The sequence below is a fragment of the Myotis lucifugus genome, unplaced genomic scaffold (genome assembly GCF_000147115.1).
Source record: "Myotis lucifugus unplaced genomic scaffold, Myoluc2.0 scaffold_384, whole genome shotgun sequence".
Lineage (NCBI taxonomy): Eukaryota > Metazoa > Chordata > Mammalia > Chiroptera > Vespertilionidae > Myotis > Myotis lucifugus.
The window spans coordinates 265-13,787 of NW_005871432.1; the positions used below are offsets into that span (position 1 = coordinate 265).

The 13,523-nt window shown below is 51.5% G+C and overlaps 1 protein-coding gene across 1 annotated transcript in view; it reads left to right on the forward strand.

Annotated features, from left to right (window-relative positions):
* Positions 1 to 930: 930 nt before the first annotated feature.
* DOPEY2 (dopey family member 2) overlaps positions 931 to 13,523 on the forward strand; it is a gene marked incomplete at its 5' end in the record, with an annotated part of 41,109 nt that continues 28,516 nt past the window's right edge. Inside the window, 11 exons of the mRNA XM_014467259.2 lie at positions 931 to 1,040; positions 1,266 to 1,380; positions 2,417 to 2,537; positions 3,768 to 3,887; positions 5,325 to 5,427; positions 6,150 to 6,341; positions 7,682 to 8,363; positions 9,792 to 10,063; positions 11,073 to 11,222; positions 11,921 to 12,021; positions 12,970 to 13,160. Coding sequence (XP_014322745.2) covers positions 931 to 1,040; positions 1,266 to 1,380; positions 2,417 to 2,537; positions 3,768 to 3,887; positions 5,325 to 5,427; positions 6,150 to 6,341; positions 7,682 to 8,363; positions 9,792 to 10,063; positions 11,073 to 11,222; positions 11,921 to 12,021; positions 12,970 to 13,160 — 2,157 coding nt within the window. The remainder of the gene's footprint in view (positions 1,041 to 1,265; positions 1,381 to 2,416; positions 2,538 to 3,767; positions 3,888 to 5,324; positions 5,428 to 6,149; positions 6,342 to 7,681; positions 8,364 to 9,791; positions 10,064 to 11,072; positions 11,223 to 11,920; positions 12,022 to 12,969; positions 13,161 to 13,523) is intronic.

A 13,523-nucleotide genomic window follows, 5' to 3' on the forward strand; every position in this document is an offset into this window, starting at 1 on the left:
TCCACCAACATGGTATCATACAGGGTAGTCATTAACCCCCAACACACAGACCTTACCACACCACAGTCAGAAAGCCCCCTGACCCTTCCTTCCCTCCCCCCTGGTTGTGAAAGTCTCAGAAGTCATTGCGTGGAAGCTTGTGAAGGATTTCACTGTGAATCTTTAAGCATTTTTATCAAAAGGATGGTTTTGTTCAGTGCATCCCTCCCTCTAGTGAGGCTGGTCCCGCTGTGTCCTGCCGCAGCCCCAAGGAGCCTCAGGTTCTTTGATTGTCCCACGAGGACGCTGCTCCTCGCTCTGCGGACCTCCCAGACCTGCCCAGGGTTCAGAAGGACACACAGATGAGAATGCCTTGATGTCACGTGATGGTGTCCAAATAAACACTGGGTTTTAAAAATGATACTTACTCCATTAGACCCTGGTAATCACTCCTGGCAAACACAATCGGGCTGAATTCGGTGGGACAAACCGAATGATGCCCATTGAGATGTAGTTCTGTCTGTCCGACCATTAGCTCTCCACCGTCGGGAGGGCGGTCGTGTGCCTTGTCTTGGGGATCTGGTTTGTGTTCTGTCGGAGGAATTTTATCTTTAGAAATACCGTAGCATTGCCCTAACCGGTTTGGCTCAGTGGATAGAGCGTCGGCCTGCGGACTCAAGGGTCCCGGGTTCGATTCCACTCCTGGCAAACACAATCGGGCTGAATTCGTGGGACAAACCGAATTGATGCCCATTGAGATGTAATTCTGTCTGTCCGACCCTTAGCTCTCCACCGTCGGGAGGACGGTCGTGTGCCTTGTCTTGGGGATCTGGTTTGTGTTCTGTCGGAGGAATTTTATTTTTAGAAATATCGTAGCATGAGACCTTTGCACAGGCTGATGCTCTTTGTGTGCAGATCTCTTCACAGCTCATGACACTTGTTTCTTCACAGGTTCAGACATCAAAGGAAATACCGTCATGCCAGAATCTGAAACCTCAAGTTCTTACCAAGACCAGTCCTCGTATTTTTTTGAAAAATATTCCAAGGACCTTCTAGTTGAGGTAAAGGAGCATTTCTGGGAAGTCGACCCCCATTTCTGATCATGCGCTTCAGAATATTTCTCTGCGGGACCTCAGAGTAGGCGTCGGGCATGTTGCTGGCACCCGGTCGGGAGCATTTGTGTCCTCGGTGCTGCACACCCGGTTTCCTTTCTGTCCCAGAGAACCGCCAGTCATGTCCTGCGCCACGGTATACAGTATCCTCACATGTGGCTTTAAAAAACACAGGGTCTGGCTGAGCTGCTGCACCAGGAGTTCTCAGACGCGGATGCAGAGGAACGCCACGCCGCGTACCTGAGGCCCTTCCGCATCCTCACCAGCCTGCTGGACAAGCCGGAAATAGGTACTGTTAGAAACGGGAATTAAACACGGCGAGAGGAAGTCAGCACTCCCTTCAGATAGAAGTTAACCTTTGGAATTTCAGAATCTTGAAGTACGTTACTCGTGTTACGGGGTTCCGGTATCCTGTCTGGGCACCACTTACAAGCTTCACACGGAGGTTTGAACATTTGTGTTAGGAAGAGCCTTTGAGCTCCTGTTTGCGTGGCCGTGTGGGTGCCTGCCGAGCACTCACAGCGCCGACTTTGTAAGAACACGTCTTCATCAAACGTCAGACTTCAGATGAGCTTCGGTTTTATTTTCAAGAAAGGGGCTGGCCAGCAGGGCTCAGTGGTTGAGCAGCGACCTATGAACCAGGAGGTCAGGGTTCTATTTCGGTCAGGGCACATGACTGGGTTGCGGGCTTGATCCCCAGTAGGGCACATGCAGGAGGCAGCCCATCAATGATTCTCTCAATTGATATTTCTCTCTCTTCCTCTCCCTCTCTGAAATCAATAAAAAAAATAAAACATTGCGCATACTTAACCAATGTCACCAAATAAATTCAGTAAAAATTTTTAAAAATACAAGAGAGCTCAGGGCAAGGAAAACAAAACAAAACATTATGCATGCGCCCTGCTCCACCCAGCAGAATCTGGCTTGATGTTACCTGAACTCCGCCTCCATCCTCTTACCTGTAATCAGGACATCAACTTAGCACCTGGTCATGCGGCTGCTGTGAGGATTCAATAAGTTAATAGACGTAAAAGGCTTAGAGCAGTGTCCAGCAGGCAGTAAGCTCTACAAAAATATTGGCCATTTTCAGGGGTGCTCATCCCCAGCTAACGCTGTCATTGCTACACTTTAAGTAAGTTTCTGAGCATTTTAGACGGTATAAATCATCTGTATGTAGAATTACTCTATACCAAGCATGTCAGACTCACGGCCGGAGCCGCATGCCACGAGTTTGACATGCTTGCTCTATACGTTTCATGTGTGTCATTTACTGACTTACAAATGGGTTGTTAACCTTTCTCTGGCCATTTTCCTTTTCATTGCAGGGCCTCAGGTGGTTGGGGATTTGTTTCTCGAAGTCATCCGGGCCTTTTATTCCTACTGCAGAGACGCGCTGGGCTCTGAGCTCCAGCTTAGCTACACGCAGAGCGGGAGTCTGCTGACCAGGTCTGGGCTGGGCCCACTTCACCCTCCTCCTCCCTCCCACATGCCATGATTTCACTTCTGTGTTTACCATACATTGTGCACATCTGGGACAGGAGACGCAGCCTAGGTCATCGTAACGATGAGTCGGTCCACGTGAAGTGACTGACCTGAATTCGGGAGGAGTCTAAAGGGGGTTTCATCTTGTCCCTGCCCGAGCCTGGGAAGCACAGACCGTATTTATTGGTCAAGTATGAAGAGCGGTCAATGGAGGCAGGCGGATCTAGGTGACCCAGCAGTGACTTACAGGGGGGAGGCTGATAAGGGGAGGCCATGAAGGGGAGCCGGGGACGTGAGTCTTCAGGAGATGAGGAGTTTTGGGGGTCAAGGTACGGGCTTCCCAGGCCACGTGCTCCAGGACCCTGAGGGCGGGGGGAGGGGAGGATTTGGGAGACAGCAGACATGTTGACTTGAAGTGTCTAGTTATCTATCAGCCCTGTGTTCTGTTTTTCTTCTTTTTTTTCTTCTGTTTTTGTTCTTTTTAAGATAATTCAACCTCTGGTTACTTTACTCTTGATATAATTTCCTTCTGCCTGAATTGGCACTGGGTATATTGAAAATTTAAATCAATTGGAAGATTTTTCTGGTTTTTTAATTGTCAGTGTACCAAGAATTCTTAGCATTTGCTTTATTTTTCCCCGAGTAGTTTATTGTTTTTCTGAATATGAAAACAGTACATGCCCATTGTAGAATATAACAGTACTCAAAGATATCAAACCGTGATCTCCTGGTTCCTAGGCCAATGATCAACCACTGAGGCGCTTTTCAGTATTTTTAATGACCTTGCCGTGTATCCCGTGTGCAAATCTTTGTGTGGGGTAAATCCCTAGAGTCACTTTCTGAGTCAGAAGATGCACATTTAAGTGTCAGCCAGATGTCCCCCCTGTGTGATTGTGCCATGTTATTTCAACAGTAGAGTATCTAATTGCCTACAGTGGGACTAAAACTGGTTTTCTACATCCCCCTTTTTTTTTTACGAAAGCTCTTAAGCTTATCTCTAAGAGAATGTGCCGACATAGTGAGTGTTTAGGGTGGCGTTGTACATGCTCTTTCCTATAGAAGGACAGTGAGTAGCATTTATCTTAAACCATGTTTGTCAGTCTCTAGAAATAAGTTGTGAATGCTAAAGTGAATTTGTTTTCCAGACATGGTGTTGTCATAGATATATTTACAAGTATCCCTCTCCCTTTACAGCACAATAAAAGAAAACAGAAATGCCTCTGAGATTGTTAAAACGGTGAATTTGCTGATCACTTCCCTCAGCACAGACTTTCTCTGGGACTACATGACGAGGTGTTTTGAGGATTGCTTTAGGTGAGTGTCCAGTTCAGGACAATGAGCATTCCGGAAGGAGCAGAGGGTTTCATGGTTTCATAACTGCTGATTGTGCTCATATTACATGTAATGGGCTAAAGTTGGGTGGTTTCTGCTGAGTACACGATTGGAAAGAATTCACTTAAGGTTATAATAGAATAAAAGGCATTGCCATTAAGAAGGTTCCCTGCGCCCTGACCAGTTTGGCTCAGTGAATAGAGCGTCAGCCTTCGGACTCAAAGGTCCCAGGTTCGATTCCGGTCAAGGGCATGTACCTTGGTTGCAGGCACATCCCCAGTGGGGAGTGTGCAGGAGGCAGCTGATTGATGTTTCTCTCTCATCGATGTTTCTAACTCTCTATCCCTCTCCCTTCCTCTCTATAAAAAATCAATAAAATATATTAAAAAAAAAAAACAAAGAAGAAGAAGGTTCCCTTCATCTTTGCCACACAATTCTGGAGCCTCTTCATTTATTAAAGTCGAAGTATAGAAACCCCCCTCAATCCCCCCTCCCGCCCCCAGGCATTTCCTAGTTGCTCTGATAAATCCGCTTTCCTCACACAGCCCTCTGGAGGCTTGATCTGTGAAGGAAGCTTGACTTTGTGGCTCTGTGACTGGACTCAGTGTTTGAACATCAGTCTCCTTAAGTCCCTACTGAAGTCAGTGTCTAACTGGTCAGAGAAAAGCATTCATTTTTCAGCTACTGTAGTCAGCTTCATGTCACTCTGAATCTGGTGAATTACACCAGCTCAGAATCTCGGGTGGTGGTGACCTCCGGGGAGTAGCGAGTGGACAGGTGTCCAGTCTGCGCCGGGCTCTAGCCAGGCTCCTCCCCTGGAGCAGGCCTCTGGGCTGGGCTGGGAGCCTGGAATGGTTGCTGTTGACAGTGTTCCAGATCTCTGGGTGTGGATCCCATGTGGGTAGGAACCACCCTTATCCGAACTGATGACACTCACATCAACATGAACCCGTTTTGGAGACAAGCAGATTCAAGACACTTATTTATTTTTATTTTTTATTGTTAATCCTCACCCAAGGATATTTTTTTATTGATTTTTGGAGAGAGTGGAAGGGAGGGGGAGAGACATCGATGTGAGAGAGAAGACACATCAATTGGTTGCCTCCTGCGTGTGCCCTGATCAGGGTCGAGGATCGAGCCTGCACCCGAGGTATATGACCTTGACCAGAATCAACCCCAGGACCCTTCAGTTCAAGGGCTGATGCTCTATCCACTGACCCAAACCAGCTAGGGCTCAAGACTCTACTCGATACTTCTCTGTGTTAGGAAGTTTTAGGCACCAAAGATTAAGGATTGGCACTATAGAAACTACATTTCATTATGTTTGAAATAGAATAAGTAGTTTTATTGAAAATTTAAAAAATGTTTGAAATTGTAGGAGAAAGACTTGATCTGTTTTTCTCTCCTGGGACTCCGTAGACCAGCGAAGCCGAGGCCCACCGTGGAGAAGAGCGTCAGCCCTGCCCCCACGGTCTCGGAGCTCTGCACCCTCCTCGTGTTCCTGCTGGACGTCATTCCTCTGGTAAGGGCTTTGCTGGGGAGGGATGGCTCAGCGCTGGATGGCTCAGCGCTTGCTGTTACATTTTTATTTTTATTTCTTACATTGATTTTTGGAGAGAGGAAGGGAGAGAAAGAGAAACATCAATCAGTTGCCTCCTGCACACACCCCGATCAGGGATCAAACCTGCCACCTGGGTATATGCCCTGACTGGGAGTAGAACCCGCCACCCTTTGTTGTAGGGGACGATGCTCCAACCACTGAGCCGCACCGGCCAGAGTTCTGTGACATTTTCATTAGTCTTATTGGCCTGTTTAACAAACCTGCTACATTTTATGTCTTATTTTAAAGGGGTTGTAACGTTGGAGCCAGCTTTAAGGGGGCTGAGCTGACGTCATGTAAGCGATGGTGAGCTGGGCGTCATGCTGTATTTAGGAGTGGGAGTGAATGATTTCCTACTTAAACGTCTGTAGTTGGCCAGTTTCCCCAAAGGAAGCTAGTTGCCTCGATGTCGAAATAAATGTGGCAGTGGTTTCCTACTAGAAAGGGGAAAGCCACTTGAAAGGAGGAGACAGAAGTCCATGATTTGTCCAGATCAGAGAGAAACTTTGTTTTGTTTCCTGATTTGGGAGTTAACATGAAGCTTCCTTATGCTCTAAAAAAAACGGAACTAAGAAGCGTCATGAGGTGCATTTTTTTCCTTGATTTAAGCCGAACCACGTTCATTACCCGTGTCTGCTTCCCAGGAACTGTACTCTGAGGTGCAGACCCAGTACCTCCCGCAGGTGCTCGCCTGCCTGGTGCAGCCTCTGGCAGAGAACGTGGAGGCTTTGAGCTTGCCCGAGCTCACGCTCGCCCTGAAGACGTGTTTCAAGGTGCTCAGCAAGGTCCAGATGCCGCCTTCCTACCTGGATGCGGAGGCCATGAGCGGAAACTCGGTACGTGCCAGGAGCGGCCAAAGTGGTCCTCTGAGCTGGAAGGAGCTTGCGCCTTCCTGGGAGCAGAAAGTAATTCAGGGTCGGTTAGCATAGGTGTGAGGACTGGACGATCTATAAGTAACATCTACAATACGCTTCTCAAATCCTCACTCTGTGAAAGTTCTTAGCATGGATGGTAACCCCCTCCCCTTGCCCTCAGGATGTGTGAGGGACTGGAGTCTCAGCCCACAGACCAGTTACCGACTGCTGCCTCGGTTGCAAAGTTAGTCCTTATTTTCCCCAAAAGTTATTGCAGATCATCTGCTTAAACTGGGGCAGAGCCTCTGCTCTAGCTGTTGGAGAAAAATGTTCTAAAAATGACTTAAGATATAAATTTAAGTATGTGCAGTCTACCAATTTCAGTCTTCCCTAGAAAGCACCATAGGTTATATGCTGAGGAATTTTAAACTTAATGTAGTATTACCTAAGTAACAGTATAAGAAAAGAGGTTGGTTCATTGAAGGTTGATGTTTCATTCCTCTGGAAAAGCCACACAAACACAGCAGGTCTTTGAATGGCATCATTTTGTTATAACAATGAGATGCCATGGGAACTTGACTCCTGTTTATATCAGTTAGTCTCTGATAAATCGCTTTCCTTTTACGTCATTTTGTTTAAAGTTGCAAAATCTATTGACATTAAGTGAGGACTTACTATACACATACGTATGTGTGGATGTGTTTATATGTGTTATGTGTATGTGTGTATGAAAACTTTATTCTAGCTTTCTCCTCTTATTTCTTCATGTCTTTATTTTACCCTCAGCCCAATTTCATCATTCATATTTTTAAATCTGTCAAACTCTTTTTAACTACGTTTTAAAAAAATATATTTTATTGATTTTTTACAGAGAGGAAGGGAGAGGGATAGAGAGTTAGAAACATCGATGAGAGAGAAACATTGATCGGCTGCCTCCTGCACACCTCTTACTGGGGATGTGCCCGCAACCAGGGTACATGCCCTTGACTGGAATCGAACCTGGGACCCTTGAGTCCGCAAGCCGATGCTCTATCCACTGAGCCAAACCGGTTGGGGCATTAACTACGTTTTTTTAAATGCTGAAGAATCTAAATAAATAACCCGGAGAGCATGGCGGTCTGTCTGCCCCTCCTGGGGCCGGCGCCTCTGCCCGGCCTGTGTGCCGTCTTCACTGTGTTATACACGGTGCACAGGGGTCCTCTTGGTGTAGAGAATTCTGATTTTAAAACCAGGAAGAGTACATTTACGGTTTGCCTAATTTGGCTGATAGTCGAACCCCCTGGTCTTACAAGATGCACATTATAAACTTCCATTTTTTGCAGAGTCCAGTAAAAGGTGAAAACAGTGACCTAATTTTAGACACAAAGGCTGTAATCGCAGGTGATGAAGATGCTTCGTTTCCTGCACTGAAGTCTGAGGACAGCGGGATCGGGCTCAGTGCGTCGTCGCCAGAGCTCTCGGAGCACCTGCGGGTCCCCAGAGTCTCCCCGGAAAGAGACGACGTCTGGAAGACGGGCGGGAGTATGCAGAGGACATTCTTTTGCCTCCAAGAGCTGATTGACAACTTTGCGCACAAGAACATCTTTGGGGTCCAGCTGACGGCGTCCAGAGAGGAAAGCAGGGCCGTGGAGCCCACAGGCCAGCGGGACGGGGGCGAGCCGCGGGGCCCAGAGCCCAGCCCCCGCGGCAGGAAGAACTCGTGGGACGCCAGGCCCATCAGCGTGCCCCAGTTTAAGCAGATGCTCTCAGACTGGTTCACAGTTCGAGGGTCTCCCTTTAAGACCAAAAATGTGGAGCCGCCATCACCTTTGCCCAGCAGCCCTGGCCAGACAAAGGGAGACTGGGCCGTGGACCAGGTGGTCCCTGACCTGGGCGGCTCCAGCGAGGCCTGCAGGGAGGCCTTTGCCGCCGCCTGCCACCTGCTGCTGGACTGCGCCACCTTCCCCATCTACCTGTCCGAGGAGGAGACGGAGCGGCTCTGGGAGACGCTCTTCCAGCCCCCCGGTGAGCGGGTGGCCCGAGGTGGCCCCTCTTGGGGATTGTGGTACTTAGGCGGTTGATGTCTCAGAGGAGCAGGGGTCATGTCCAGGGAGGAACTAGGCCACACTCGCTTCCTCCCGGAGTTTCTAATTAGTTGTCTGTGCAGGGCTGGAACATAAAAGGTGTTTGATGGCCAGTAGACTATTTCATGAGAGCTGGTGTTAAAGATTTATGCATTCGTCTGCAAGGGCCGCCACGAAAAAGTGCCACAAACAAGCGGCTTAAGCAACAGAAACGTGTTCTCTCCAGTCCTGAGGCCAGAGTCTGAGCTCCGGGTGTGGGCGGGCCTGCTGCCCTGGCGCTGGCGCTCTGGGGAAGGCCGTGCTCCCGTCTCCCCTCGCTTCTGCCGGGCAGCGTTGTAGCTCCAGTCTTCATATCGTTCTCCCCGTGTGCCCGCCTGTGTTCAGGTCTCCCTTTTAAGGACACCTGTTTCATTGGGTTGGGGCCAGGCTGCTGTGATCCCACTGTAATAATTACATAATGGGTTAGGACTTCAGTATCGACTATTTGGGGGGCACAGTTCAACCCATAGCAGGCAGTGTCTGGGCTCAGGCGCCCTAACGAAATACCATGGACTGAGCAGCTTAAACACTGGAACTTGATCTTCTCACAGTTCTGGGGCTGGAAGTCCGAAATGAGGGTGTCAGCATAGTCGTTTCCTGGTGATGTCGCCCCCTGGTGACAGCCACCATCTCACTCGGGCTCACATCCTGGGGGGGCTCTGATGTCCCATCTGAAGGCCCTGAACTCAGGCCCTCATCCAAACCCAGGGACCTCCCAAGGCTCCACCTCCAGACCATCCCACCAGGGGCTGGGCCTCCACATGAGTCTGGACAGGTCTCACTCCGTCCACAGCGGGCAGAGAGTACTTTAAACAAAGAGGGTGGGGGAGAGGGATAGAGGGGAAGATGGGGAACAAAGAGTGATTAGGTGGTGGGAATGAATATAGGGCAGGGCTCTCTGTCTAAGTCATTACCTTAACTTCCGCACCCTTGGTCTCCTGGCGCCAGCGGCACAGACCTGGATGGAGAATTGGTCCCTCCATCTGTTTCTGCCCTTTTCAAGGCAATGCCATGTGCCCTGCCACCAGGAGAGCCCTGGGAAAACAATTTGAACCTAAACGTGTGAATTTTACTTCATGTAAATTAAGCAAGAATTTCACTGTATCTAAGTCTTTAAAAGAAAACAGACATTTTGAATCATCTCAAAGCCCTGAGGTCGAGGGCAAACAATTTGACAAGCGTATGAAAGCAGACACGGTCTCTCACCCTCTGGCCTGAGTGCTGCTTGCAGCCAGGTCACCACCGATCGCAGGGTGTTAGAGGCTGTGCGTCCGAGCACCGTTCTCGGGTGCTTTTGCTTGTTCCCACCCTGTGGTTGGCTTCCTTCCAGGGGCTGGCGAGTCCAGTTTTCCCGCGTGGCTGAGATCCCTCATGACCATTTGCTGCTGTGGGACCGACTGCTACCTCCAGAACGTGGCCATCTCCACGCTGCTGGAAGTGATAAACCACTCCCAGTCCCTCGCTCTTGTCATCGAGGACAAGATGAGGCGCTATAAAAGCTCTGGGTACAGCCCGTTTTTCGGCAAGCTGCAGATGGTGACGGTGCCTCCCATCGCGCCAGGAATCCTGAAGGTCATCGCCGAGAAAACGGACTTCTATCAGGTATTTCCCACCAGAGAGCGGTGGGCGGTCCTGGGTCCTCCTCTCGGACCATGTGCAGAAAGCTGTCCCCAGGGCTGTGGCCACTCTGGTGACACCAGATTAGGACTGTGCCCGCCGTGGGCTCCTGGCACAGGGTCTGGCCCTGGAGTGAGTTTCCAGTACCAGCAGTTTAGCTGTAACTTGATCATGGGAAACTACACTCCGTAGGTCAGAAATAAGTCCTGGGCAGGGCACTGAGCCGGGCGGTGGCCAGTGTGCTCTGTGCAGAGAAGACGGCTTTGTCACTTGGAAACAGATGGACCAAAAACGTTCTTTTATCTGAGTTGTCCCTAAAACACCATAATCTAGGAGATGTCCTCTCCATGACCTGGAAGAATGCCTTCAGATAGCCTCCTCCCGGAGGTGGGGACCCACCTGCTTGGGAGCCGCACCCCATTGGGGCGGGTGCTCCCTGGACTCGGGGAGGAGCTGCAGCTGGCCCCTGGCCCCGCTTGTGTACGGAGCTGAGGTCAGGGCTGGGAGACGGAGGACTCACGTGGGATGTAATTTGGGTCCTGGCAGTGAGCCAGGCATCGGCCGTGGCTCTGTCCACAGCAGTGGGGACAGGCAGGTTTGTGGCAGTGAAGCCGAAAGGCGATCAGAGCGCACCCTGGGTGGGGAGGTGCTGGGTGGCCCTCACAGCGGTGGCCGAGGGCATGTCTCTGGAGCCCCAGCGCCGGCGCCGGGCAGGCTTGGTTTGTGCTCATTGACCTGTAGGTGCGTGCCTCCGGCTGACCCCTCTCTGAAGCTGAGGGTCTCAGCTGGTGGCAAGCTCCACGTGTGGCCTGCATCGTGGCCTGTGCAGGATGACTTCTGCTGGGCTTCCTGGTTGGATTTGTTTTGTTCATTGACGATGTTTTCTTTGCTGTTAAGGATTCTCACGTAGCAAATGTAGGTAGAAGCCAGGACCTTGGTACCAGGACTGGACTTGTTCACACCTGTTTCACCCCATGTCCCCTTTGTCCCAGAGGTGGCTCGTGTGCTGTGGGACCAGCTGAACCAGGAGACCCGGGAGCACCACGTCACCTGCGTGGAGCTGTTCTACGGGCTGCACTGCCTGGCTCCGACGGCCAGCATCTGCGAGGACATCATCTGCCACGCCCTCCTGGACCCCGACAAGGCGAGTCTGTAGCCCCAGCCTCCATCCTGCGAGGGTCCCACTGCTGGGCAGCCTGTCACTCACGGGCCCAGGGCAGACTGCATGGATCCAGCGGGGGTCATTCTGGGGCCGGTGGACCTACTGGTTAGTGAGCAGAAGTTTTAGGGATGTCGGGACTAGAAGGCCTCCCGCCGCACGAGCTCTCGCCTTTGGAGTCCCCAAAACATGGTTGTGTCCACCTCAGGGCTCCCCAGGGAAATCTGCCCAGACTGCCTTGGTGTTTGCGGACATGTAGGTGCCTGTGGGCCTGTAGGTGCCTGCGCTGCTGGAAGTGCTGGCACAGGAGGCCGTCGAGAGGAGGCGTCGGCCCCGCAGCCCTGGCTGTCCTCGCAGTGCAGTGGTGTCCTGTGCTCTGAGCCATGGGCCTGTCACTTCCCAGGGAAGGGCATGAGCCCCACTTTCCTGTTTCCCTGCCACCACAGCCTCCCTGTGGCCCTGGGCAGAGGCGAGTGCCGCGCTGGACTGTGTGCTTTACTGACAGCGCGTCATGTTACAGGGAGCGAGGAGAGGGGCAGGGCGGGCACCAGGCAGGGACTTCCTGCCCTGCGGCACTGCCGCCTGCTCCTGAGCTGTCCTTTGCTTCTCAGTTGGGTTTCATGCGACTAAGAACAGTGTCCTGGGAAACCAGGCTCCTCATGCCCGTTTATTTCCTAATCAAGGGAACCAGATTGGAGGCTCTGTTCAGATTTTCCGTCCTCTGGCACCTGACGCGGGAGATCCAGGGCAGCCGAGTGACGTCGCACAACCGATCCTTCGACAGGTGAGGCTGTCTTCCTTATCATTGACCGCAGGCAGAAGGCACTTTGCAGGGTTCCCGGTCAGCGTGCTGGGCTGGGGAAGGGAGAGGCGTGACTCAGACCACCTGACCTCACATTCCTGATGCACAGCAGCCGCTCTCGGGATCCCCTAAGTGGCTTCAGGCTGGACACACGTGAATAGATACGTGGTGGGGATTTCCCAGCTGTGGTTGAGGAGGAAGGAGACTCCGGTGCCTCGAGTCACTGGGGGGGCTGTCAGAGCGTGTCCCATGGGGAGGCTGGTGGGGGGAGTAGGGAAATGGAGAAGGTCTAGTTCTCGATTGGAGTGGTGGCCACACTGGGTGTATATACTTGTAAAGTCATCAACTGGCTTAAGATGTGAATTGATTGCAGGTACATTATAATCCACATTGTTTTCTAAAAACCCCTCCCTTGTTTCCAACACTCTAGGTGTGGGGTCAGATACAGCCTTACTGGCAGCTCATTGCACTGCCTGGGCCCATCCCCTGGTCTGATTTAACCGATTGGGCCAAGGCCTGGAGATCAGGACTTCGTTTATTTGTTTGTTTATTTTTAATATATTTTTATTGATTTCTGAGAGAAAGGGAGAGGGAGAGAAAGATAGAAATATCAGTGATGAGAGAGAGTCATTGATTGGCTGCCCCCTGCACTCCCCTACTGGGGATCAAGCCCGAAACCTGGGCATGTGCCCTGACTGGGAGTTGAACTGTGACCTCCTGGTTCCTAGGTCAATGCTTAACCACTGAGCCACACCGGCCAGGCCTGGGGATCTGGACTTTAAAAGCTCCCATGCTGATTCTAGCATGAATCCAGGGTTTAAATCCCAGGTCCTCGTTTGCTGGGGCCCACAGCCCAGTGTGGGTGAGCTCCCTGGGGGTGTCCCGCCCATGGTGCTGCAGGCCGACCTCATGATGCACTTCCACCCGCAGGTCCCTGTTCGTGGTGCTGGACAGCCTGACCTGCACGGACGGTGCCATCGGTGCGGCGGCCCAGGGCTGGCTGGTGCGGGCACTATCTCTCGGGGACGTGGCACGCATCCTCGAGCCCTTGCTCCTGCTGCTGCTCCAGCCCAAAACCCAGCGGACTTCCATTCACTGCCTCAAGCAGGAGAACTCGGCGGGTGAGCTCCCCATGCCAGGCAGCCGGGCCAGCTCTGTGTCCCCAGGGTGCCCGGGCCAGGGAGGGTGGGAAGGGCGGTAGATCCTGCTGCCCGCCGTGACAGTTAAGGCACTTAGACCCACTTTGTGATTTTGTCAGATTCAGACGGTGTGAAGGTACTTTGTAAACATGTGGGGATCGAACCTGCAACCCAGGCATGTGCCCTGACCGGGAATGGATCCTCCTGGTTCATAGGTTGATGCTCAACTACTGAGCCACACCAGCCAGGCTGATTGCTCGAACAGTTTAAAAGACCTGCTCACTTTACTTGTCTGCCTTTGGTCCACCATGTAATCTAGACTCTGGTGCTGTAGTTTCATGGGGG